Source organism: Haemaphysalis longicornis, unplaced genomic scaffold (assembly GCF_048455015.1).
Source record: "Haemaphysalis longicornis isolate Haplotype H1 unplaced genomic scaffold, Haemaphysalis longicornis Haplotype H1 scaffold_1, whole genome shotgun sequence".
Classification (NCBI taxonomy): Eukaryota; Metazoa; Arthropoda; class Arachnida; order Ixodida; family Ixodidae; genus Haemaphysalis; species Haemaphysalis longicornis.
The window spans coordinates 351145447-351156068 of record NW_027526203.1 but is presented as its reverse complement, the minus strand read 5'-3'; the positions used below and the strand labels follow the sequence as shown (position 1 = coordinate 351156068).

Here is a 10622-nt window from a genome sequence, read left to right as displayed (position 1 = left end):
GCAGTTTTGAGGGCATGCACAGATTTATTATCTCTTCTGGAGCTGATAACTGGGCAGCACCACCAACACGTGAAGCGTGCTTACACAGCGCGGCCGTGGTATACTGAAAGAGCGGCACGCACACACGCTTACGCACACGCTCGCTTATGCCAGCAAGCTCGAATTGTGTAAATGACGGAGAGTCCCGGTTGCATCAGTCTTACTCGGGCGTACACATCGCAAACCACTTGCTCCGTTTGTTTTGACAGCTTTTGCTTCTCAATTTTCTTGAAAATCCTATGCGGAGAATGAAAAGGCGAGCTAGCGGAGGGAAAGAAAGGTGCCATGGAGGAAAGAAAGCTTAGGAGAGGCCCCAGCGAGGCCTCGCTGGGAGAGGGGATCTGCGGGTAATCAGCTCGTAGGTGTGTCTTCTCGGTCAACACTGCTTTTTCCTTGGTGGGAGGGGGGAGAGGACGTGCCTCTCCCCCATCTTCCCTTCGGTAAGTCTGCTGTTTACGCTTGAAAAAAAGTTGATGAACACTGGTACGTTCGGCATTTGGTAAACATGACACAGCAGTTGTAGGAGGATATTTGTTTACGTAGATAGAAGCATTCATTTTTGGTTAATAGAACGGGCAATATGCTAGGGTATTTTTTTTGTGTGTGTTTTGCGATTAGCAATTTATTTTTAATTTCTGTGGAGCCTAGTCAGGTTTAGTTATGCAATGCATCAAATTCTCATTTCCTCTTAGTTTCCTTCTTTCATAGTTTCTCTTAGTTATCTTTGTCTGTTGTTGTTTGTCTGTCTCTTTCAGTGTAGAATGAAGCTAAACAGCTTAGGTGCAAAAGGGACCATTTTGCCTGTCTCTGGTCTTCTCTGGGTTGTTATTCATGACTATGATGGTATTGTAATACCACAAACATTTATTTTTTATTTGTCTGACAGTGAAAACATTGCTTATCTCTAGTTTCCTCTCAGTTATTGCTCTGCCAGGTGTTATGTTTCAATTATTGGAACATAATTTCTTACTCATTGGTAAAGTGGTTGGCTCAGTATTGATTGAGTGTTGAGTAAGGGTGATTTGAATTTTTGTTTTTGTATTTACACGGAATAAAAAATTGCAAGTAAGTGATGTTTAACTCTAGAAATCTGCTCCCAGACAGACTTGCACTGCTCCAAAACTAGTCTTTTGATGCTCCAAAGCTGCTCCAAAACGGCATCATTCCTGCTCCCTGAGCTGCTCCTAAAGGTTCAAGCCCACTTCTACCCCTGCGCAGTGAAGTGATGCACAACATAAGTTCAACTACATAATGCAGCCATTTAGGAGTTTCAATTCACTGCAGTGTCCTTTCTTTAATGTCAGAGGGCAAGCTTGTGTTGGTAGCTATGCAGGCAGTGATCACACTAACACAAAAACGTAACGCAAGGCACAAATTTTTTATTGTAATAAATAACGAAAGCCATACATCACTTTGGCTACAGTCTACGTTTTATACACTGTATGGCGTTGATCTCAGTGTGGCAAGACTAGAGGAGTTTCCAGCTATTATTGCAATAACATTGCATTTTAGGTGTAATTGGTAGTGATACCACCACATTCACCAAGTGTTCAGATTAGGTGTTGCTCTTGGAGTTTCATGAATAAAAGTGCTCTGTCAGAATGCACCACCAAAGCACAGGTCCCTCGAATTTGTGGTAGGACTAAGCAACTTTGGTTGAGTGCAGCTATGTGAGCCTACAATAAAGCCAGTGTTATAACTGCTCAAACCTTGTATGTGTATTTTTATTCGTTCCAACTTTTGGTGAAGTTCTAAAGACAGCCATGCTTTTTTTTGTAGCCAGATGGGTGTGCTAACAAGCTGCCCAAAGAATGCGCTCTGCCTTTGAAACATGGTTGTAAAAGTACAATCGGAAATATCTGCGCAGCAAGTGCCACTTATGTAACTGCATGTGCAAGAACGGTCCTCCAGCGGCCATGGGGCGTGTCTTCAATTAACACAATACATAAAAACAAACAAAAAATAATGCAGCTTAGCTATGCTTAGCGCTGCTGTGGAACATGGATGCTTTCTTCACCAGCAGAAAAGAAGCACACTGCATGGAACCTAGCACACTCTTGTGTCGAAAGCAAAATGTGGGGGTGTAATCGTTATCTCCCACAATTTCACGACTTGTCATAGCAAAGTTCTTGCGCAAGGTATTGCCCAGGGCTGCAACCTTTGTGCCAATTAGCTCCTGCAGGTAGCTAGCAGGAAATAGGGAATTGGAGAGTGGCTAGCTGTGCAACACCTACTGCCTTTCGTGCATTCTATTTTAAGTCTCTATTTTCCAAAAATGAAGTTTTCTTTTTCTCCACATTTTACCCAAGCTACACACTGTTCTGAAAAAGGTGTGCACATATTTTCAGGCAGTGCCACTAGTCATTCTTGTGTTGAGCAGTAAGGCTAGGACACCTACGGCTACTAGCGGGTTGTCTGAAGAGATGGCACTCTTGGAACATGCCCAATGTGCCGATATCTGCTGGTGTCGGCTGTTCAAGGCACCGTTCTGGCCTGCGGTTTGTACTGGTCACGAATGCCGCCCATCGGTGCTACAGCCAGCTGTGGTGGTGTGACAGATGCCTCAACTGGAAACCTGCGGCCTGCCAGTTCCACCTGCACAAGACAAAAATGGCATGGGCACAGTGTTATAAAAACAGCCATTGCTTGAAGGTGTGCAAATGCTTGGTGTAGAAAAATGAGGTGCACTCAGCAAGCCCTCACAAATGATGAAAAGTAAGCTACCTCTATCCCTAAAAAGAAAGATGCGTATACAACCAATGCGTTCTACCGGTGCTGACATACAGAGCGGAAACTTGGCGCCTTACTAAACAACTAGAAAGCAAACTTGGGTCAGCCTAACGTGTCATGAAGCGAAGAATGATAGGAGCAGCGCTTAGGGACAGGAAACGAGCATTGTAGAGTAGGGAGCAAACTCCAGTAAAAGATATTATAGTTCAAGTGAAGAAAAACAAATAGACTTGGGGTGGCCATGCAGTGAGACGAAATGACAACAGGTGGACCACGAGGGTAGCAGAATGGTTACCGAGAGCCGGTCTAGAAGGGGAAGGCCAGTAACTCGATGGAGAGACGAAATAAGAAAATTCGGAGGCAAAGAATGGACTCTGGCAACGCAGGACAGGAGTGGGTGGAGGCCAGTGGGGGAGGCCTTCATCCTGCAGTGAACCCAAATAGGCTGTTGATAATGATGATGACGGAAAATTCAAATAAGTGGCAGCATACTCGCAAAAGCTGCAGCCCTAATCATAGCCACATAAGCACGGTATAATTGGCACTTGTGTGGGGGGTTGCTTATGCATTTACTTGTCTAGCAATTGTCTGTTAATTGCTATGGGATGAAACAGGCATCTGAGGCAGGCAGTGGGAAACTGGATGGCTTAAACAGCATAACAGAGACACAGTTTGCAAGCGGGGAAGATTCAGATCAAGAGCACAAAAAAGCAGCCCTTGGAGCGAGCCTTTCTTGCTTTTACACCTTTTTTTTTATTATTATCAGCATCTCTCTGTTCAAGGGTAAACCTGGGGCTGCTGACATCACGCTAACATACATGGCATCACGACATGTACAGTGTTGGCAGCTTTTCCAGTTACTTCGTGCCGAACGTCAGATCAAGTGTTCGTCCAAGCTCTTACTTTGCAGTGCAACATACAGGGTGTCCCAGCTATTATGCACCAAGATTTTAAAAAAGAGTAATGGCGTAACTCGAAGAAAACCTAGTGAATAATGTTTGCGGTACTGTGGAGAAGCGGACAGCATTTTTTTCGTTAATGAGACTTAATTAAAATAATTGTAATTAATTATCTAACTCGTGAACTACTGTCCTAATCACTAAAGTGTCAATGAGGCACTTGTAGGTACCCAGGAGGGGCATCTAACGGCGGTATTTTCAGCGACGAACTAATTACGTACACATTTATTCTGACTGATAAAGAAAACCCGCGAAATATGAAAAAAACCACGTGACGGCGCGTCCGCGCGCATCGTAAAGCAACGCCCTCAAACAGGCTGCCTCTGAGTTAGCCAGAATGAAATAAACAAAAGAAAGAAAGAAGAAATCGCCACCGAGTTTGTGCCTTATCTGCACACGCGCCTTATCAAGGTGATGCGCTGTCTCTTCGGGTGGGTAACACCGGAAGCAGTTGCTTTCAATCAGCTTATTTGGGGACGCTGCTTTACAATGCGCGCGGATGCGCCGTCACATGGTATTTTTCATATTTCGCGGGTTTTCTTTATCAGTCAGAATAAATGAGTACGCAATTAGTTCGTCGCCGAAAATACCGCAGTTAGAAGCCCCTCATCTATACCTACAAATACCTCATTGACACTTCAGTGATTAGGACAGTAATTATCGAGTTAGATAATTAATTAGAAATAATTAGTTCAGTCTCATTAACGAAAAAAATTAGTCACGGCTTCTTCACAGTACTGCAAACATTATCCAATAGGTTTTCTTCGAGTTACGCCACTACTCTTTTTTTAAAACTTGGTGCATGATAGCTGGGACACCCTGTATATGGCTGGCAACCTTATGGCCATTTATAATATACCGCATTAAATGCAGCAAGAGAGAGGGAGAGAAATTTTCCTTTCAAGAAAAAAATCGCAGAAAGGTCCGCCGATGATATCAGCTCTGGCCAGTTATGAGGGAAGGGGAAGAAAGAGTATGGATAGGGGATGGTAGAGATGAAGATGGGGGAGAAATGAAAGAATTGCTATATCAGGGGTGAGACAGCTGAATCAGATTTGGGAGCAGTTTTTGGAGCAGAAGAACCTTGATCTGGAGCAGAAGAACGACATTTATTGTCACCTTAGGAGCCTAAAAAATCAAATTTTTGGCAGCTCGGGGGGGAAAAGTGCACTTTTCAATCGGTTTTGAACGTACATAACACTGAAACAGCCTTTCAATTTTTTTTCTACCAGAGTATCACAAGGTAGGTACTGCACTACCTTTTTACAAACCATTTTGAAATTCTTGCATAGATTTACTAAAGGCTCTATGCATAGATAGCGTGGAGTTCCATTGAAAATATCGAATTGAAAAACTGAGCAATCGGAAGGCATTTTTATTATCTTGTGAATGCCGAAATTATTATTTTTGTAATCACAGACTCGGCCTTACGCACAAGTGTATAGCCACGGCACAAGTTGCGCAGAGAGGTGACAGTCGTTGCACCCCACCAGCCCTCCCATTTCAATCCCCAAGGTGCGCATTCACTACGATCGCAATTTGAATAACATTGGTATGTTTAGCCACCTCCCTTTTGGCATTAAATTTCACTTCAGATAGATTAACCATTATTACTAGCGTGCAATAATCGTTATCGATCAATAATCAGACCCGATACCGTCCCGTTATCGGGTACTGCTTGAACATTTTGTGGCTATGTAGCCTGCGCCGCCACTTCTCCAGTGTCGATCGTCCCGTTCCCGCCGCTCGCAAGCAAGCTATCAAAGGCAGCAATAACTCAGTCTTTTATAGCACCGCAGTGAGTCCGAAATTTCACTTCAAGCACGCACCGTTCCTCACACTCAGGGCCAAAACACAGCGAATTCGTGGATACGTTGTTTTTAATGAACTCCCATCTTTCGAGTCTCGCAACTTCCCGCAACAGATCAAACGACTAAACGTAAACCCAGCCACCCCCATAACCAAAACGACGGTAGAACTCGGCAAAGAGCACTGCCTGAACCACGAGCAACTGCTCCGCCCGACGGCCATGTTTTGCAATATCTACACCAAGATGGCGGCGCCCAGTAATGTCATTCCGGAGCACATGTTCCGGAGATACGGCGCTTCAAAAATTGCCGTTTTTTCATCAACTTCCACAAGTAGTTTGTCGCCTCAGTACACACAACTATTTTTTCTACTGGACTTTGCAATGGTTTTTGATGAGAAAACTTTAAAAACGCACAGAATATAACATGTGCAACCCGACATTGTGACTTTCAAAAAAACTATCTCGGGGCCAATTTTATGCGGTTTTTTTATTAAATGATCAATCAATTGAATCTTTACAAACAACATCACCTTGGGGGTGCTGGAAAATTATGCTGTCCGTACGCATTTTTCCCCTCTGAAACTGACGGGAGCGTTAAAATCCTTGGCTCCCAGACTGTTTTCGAGCTGGTTTGGCGCAATTTTTGCAATTGTCAAGCTTTTGGAGCAGCCTGGCGCAGGAAAACAAATTTGTATCAAATCTGCGCAATATGTGCAGCTGTCTCATCACTGCTATATACAAAACGTGCCAGTACTTATACAGTTCTGTGTAACAATTCATCAAGATGGGCCTCGACTAGTCTCGCTGCCAGGTCACTGCTTCGTGGAGATGACGGCCCTGCTTAGAACGGCATGTGTGCACGTGAGGCGTCATGCCAAGATCCCAGCAGAACTTCTTCAGATATAACATGACAGTCCAAACGGGCCAATGATCTATCTGGCTAACTGTTCTCGTGGATGCGCATACCATGGACAGTTGCAGAGAACATGTGGAATAGTCTCTCGTACATGGCATCTCATCTTTCACGGTTGGGGTCACTCGCTCTGCCAATGAGGTGCTGGCAGCGAGACCAGGTAGTAATTCAAGGGTACTATGTCATCTTGTCAAGTTCTTGTTGTAAAGCAGTCACAGTTTGAAGACCTGTGAGCTGAAGGGCCTGCTACTGAATGGTCAGGGGTTAGCATATGTGCACTGCACAGCTCTACTGAAAATGCATAATGACAGGTATTCACCGTGTGGTGACTCCGGGCATTTGAACCAGCTGTGGCTTGCAACGGTGAGGCCAAACACGGGGAAGAACTACCAAAGTGGATGCTCGGGCTACAGACATGCCTATCAGATTATTAATGAACACCTCACTGCATGCATATGATGCACATGCTTTTTGAAGAAAGGTGGCTTGATGTCCTTAGAGACTTTCAAAACAGCTGCCTCCCACTGCCCTTGCACTGATTGCACAGCAAACTGGCACCAAATTATAGACAAGACCATTTCAGGATTTTAGCACTGCCACAATCCTTGTGAGAAAATTTCAAACATGCATTAATACTAACCATGCATTCCCAAGCTTCAACTGGGGTGTCCAGTTTTTCATTTGCAGCTAGTGGTGACTACGTTTCCAGCTTTCTGCTCAAATTCAATACACTGGAGATTTGCGGACATAAATTTTTTTACTGTGGATCTCAAACATAAATAAAAACTGATTGAAAATTTCACTGAGTATTCTTTTAAATGTTGCTCTGAACAAAAATACAGACAATTTGGAAATAAACTTTGGGGCTGTGGCTGTGAGATAATATGTTCAGACCTTAGTGCTTGATAAAAAAATGGCATAAAAAATAATAAAAGGGTAATACAGATGATGGGAAAGCAGCAGAACAAAAAACTTTGCAGACACTGTCATGAAGAAATGGGTTCCCCAAATTGTTTTGAGTACAGGGAGTGCTTTTGATGAGTTGTTAATTCTACAGACACTGAAAAAAGGTTTGCAAAGTACGCTCGTCACTTCTATGGTTAGGCACCTTCTTGCAGCATGAATAGCCAACAGGAGGAAATTTTTGCTTTCTCGCTCATGCCACTGTGTTGACAAGAGACTTGTTTTCTGGTTACAAGTTCTACAGCAGTAGCATTCCACTTCAGCTAACACATACTAGAGCTAGCATACACTTTTTGGCACAAGATTTAAATGCGTTTGGCATTTTTATTTATTTACTTATTCATGGACATCGTGAAAAAAAGTCAACCCAAAAGCATGCGCCGTGGAAGGAAATGTGAAAATGTGCATGCCTTGCAGCAGAGCCGACTTTTGCTCCTTTATTCATGGTAAATTTCGAAATGAATTAAAAAGAATGCAGATAGTATACTTGCCTCAAAGTGTCCCTCAGTGAAGAGGCTGTCGGGCAGCAGGTCGAGCTGCTTGCTGCTGGGGTTGAACCAGTGGACGAACCCCTGGCAGACGTTGCGGCCCAGGGAGAAGGCGTAGCTGCCTGAGGTGGTGAGCCCCATGAAGCGACCGTCGCGGAATATGGGCTCCTGGCCCCAGGCCCAGGGGTCGCGGTCGGCATCGTGGTCAGCCAGCTGAAAAAAGGCCAGCTGCCGCCGCAGGCCCTCCACAGCCTGTTGCTGCAAGGCCTCCTGGCCAATGAAGGGCCGCTCCTTCTGCACAGGTGCGCAAGCACACACAGCTCCTCAGCGTGCAACAGGGTTCAATGCTATGCACAGAACGAGAAAGCAGGCTTTCTGAACTGTTCCAAGTCCAAACAAATGAGGTGCCTTAAGAAGGAGGAGGGAGGGAAAGTTGTGTATTGTTTTTTGTTTCACACATAAGCGCGCACACACACACGCACACGCACGCACACACACACACACACACACGAGTGCATACTAAAAGAAGTGGTGCAAAATAGGGAACTGTGAGTGCAAGACTACAGTCACTAGCACAAAGCATGCATACATTGTAGGATGCTATTCTTCTTTCAATACCCACAATGGCACAAGCTTTATATACAAAAAAACAAAAAAAACTCAAATTTAGCCGTTACTTGGCACAGGAAAAGCTTCACTGTGCAGGCACACACTTGGCAAACACTCAAGCATCTAGAGCTGCTAGGTAATACAGGGCAATCAGAACTTTACAGCTAAAAGGAAGAAAAGGGGAAAGCTGGATGGTTCGTTTATCACATGGGGAAGAAACGCGAACTGAAAGAGGAACTCGCCAGAGGAGAAGAGTGTGTCCCAACGACACATACCTGGAGCTTGATGCGTGCACCCCGATTGGCCTCCAGTGGGGTCACACTGCTATCCAGTTCCTCTGCCCAAAAAGGGACAAACTTTTCAATTCTAAGCATCCGCAGAGCATAGTAGCCCACATCCAGGATTCCGTAGTCTCGGCCAGCCTTCTTGATTCGACTGTAGACATTCTGAGCATACTGCCAGACAGAAAGCCAACAACGCAACACTCGAGTGTTACTGCAGTAACAAAACAAACACATTTTAAACACTTGAAGTTCAAAATTCGAACTCTAGAACATAATCTAAAATTGTTTTTTACCGAGATGACAAAAAAAAAAAAAAACAAGCAATTAGTAGACAAAATGACATTGTTATGGCCCATTTTCCCTGAACAAGTGAAAATATTATGCCTGCCTGGTTGACATGTACCACACCACCCTGCTACAGTGATGCTTGAGTGCAGTGCAGTCAACATTAAATTTTCATTTATCATAAATGAACAAGTCAAGATGTTCTATCAAAACTGATATCGAACACAACTGATCACAACGTGCAATCTGCTAGCTAGATATGGGCACAAGCAAGAAAAATGTATTGTTTAGGTACAGCAACTCAATTCACTAACTAACAACCGAGGTACCTCTGATGGGATGTACAATGAGTATCCTGGCTCTTGGGTATTGTTGTAGCCCAGGAGCAGCACATTGGTTGAATAAGCCACATCCATCTCCTGAAAAAAGCCAGGACAAAAAGGGAGAATGTACGACTAATGACGGCTATTTCTCAGTTTCACGCAGTGGCTGCATGCATTGTAATGATTGAAGAGAGTTGTGAGCTACTAAATGATTATAGCACCATTCCTATTCTAGAGATACTCCTAGACATAGTCTAGACATAGCACCATTCCTATTCTAGACATACTCAAACTGCAAAGTGAGCTCGGTAGTTCCTCCACAGTGCTATGACAACAATAGATTATGTGAACGAACTTCAGCTCTAAACATTACGCAGGTTCTTTCACTACAACTGGTGGCAAGATTTACTTCAGTTTCTGTTTTTGTCAAAAAGTTTACCAATGTTGTAGACTTGCCGTTTTGAGTCATAAAAAAAATGAAAGGGAACCAAGAGAGAGAAATGCCAGCTTCAATTATTTATTTCTAAACTAACAAAGATTTGTTTGCCGTGTAACAAAACTGACACGTTTGAAAGGTGCGACCTTTCAATTAAAGTAAAAAGTTCAGCCTTTACAGCCCTTTAACCCTTTCACTGCTGAGTTTTTTTTATGGCTGGTCCTCACGCCCTGGCTGGTTGTCTTTGGGCGATTCCACGAGAGAACGAACATGCGTGTACACGACCATTTTTTGTTCATTCTTGTTTTTTTATTATATATGCGCGCAATATGGAAACCCCCGAAAATCAAGTTTGTTTTCTCCTGAGGTGCGTAGTTCGGGAGAAAAAAATGTTTGAATGTGCCCGGAGCGCAGCGGTGGTTTCGGCAACTGCAGATTTTTCCAAGTTTGCGTCTCTGTGTACGTCAAGGAGTACAAGGAGTGTGTATAAAATGTTTTGGGCCATAAACTGGACCAGAATGCTAATCCGTGTAACGCAAAATCAGCGTCCTGCAGTGAACAAAAAATTAAAAAAAAAATCGTGAAATCGGCCCAGACGATAATTTGTTAGTGTTTTTGACGCCCCCTATCTACATTTCTTCTTTTCTGAAAAACTTGTAAGTCGGCCATTTTATTAACCATACGTATCTAAACGCATAAACAAAAGATGGTGTTTGTAGAAAATTTAGAAGTACTAAAAAAAATTGAATAACTTCGGCTCTTTTTCAGAAATTGCGCAAATTC

At 43.6% G+C, this 10622-nt stretch overlaps 1 protein-coding gene across 1 annotated transcript in view; it reads right to left on the bottom strand.

Moving 5' to 3' along the window:
- Window positions 1–1398: 1398 nt before the first annotated feature.
- Window positions 1399–10622, bottom strand: part of LOC144154592 (pyruvate dehydrogenase phosphatase regulatory subunit, mitochondrial-like) — a 70894-nt gene continuing 61670 nt past the window's right edge. Inside the window, exons 16-19 of the mRNA XM_077685858.1 lie at window positions 9410–9499; window positions 8787–8966; window positions 7906–8196; window positions 1399–2634 (exon numbers count right to left, since the gene is read on the bottom strand). Coding sequence (XP_077541984.1) covers window positions 2515–2634; window positions 7906–8196; window positions 8787–8966; window positions 9410–9499 — 681 coding nt within the window. The 3' untranslated portion in view covers window positions 1399–2514. The remainder of the gene's footprint in view (window positions 2635–7905; window positions 8197–8786; window positions 8967–9409; window positions 9500–10622) is intronic.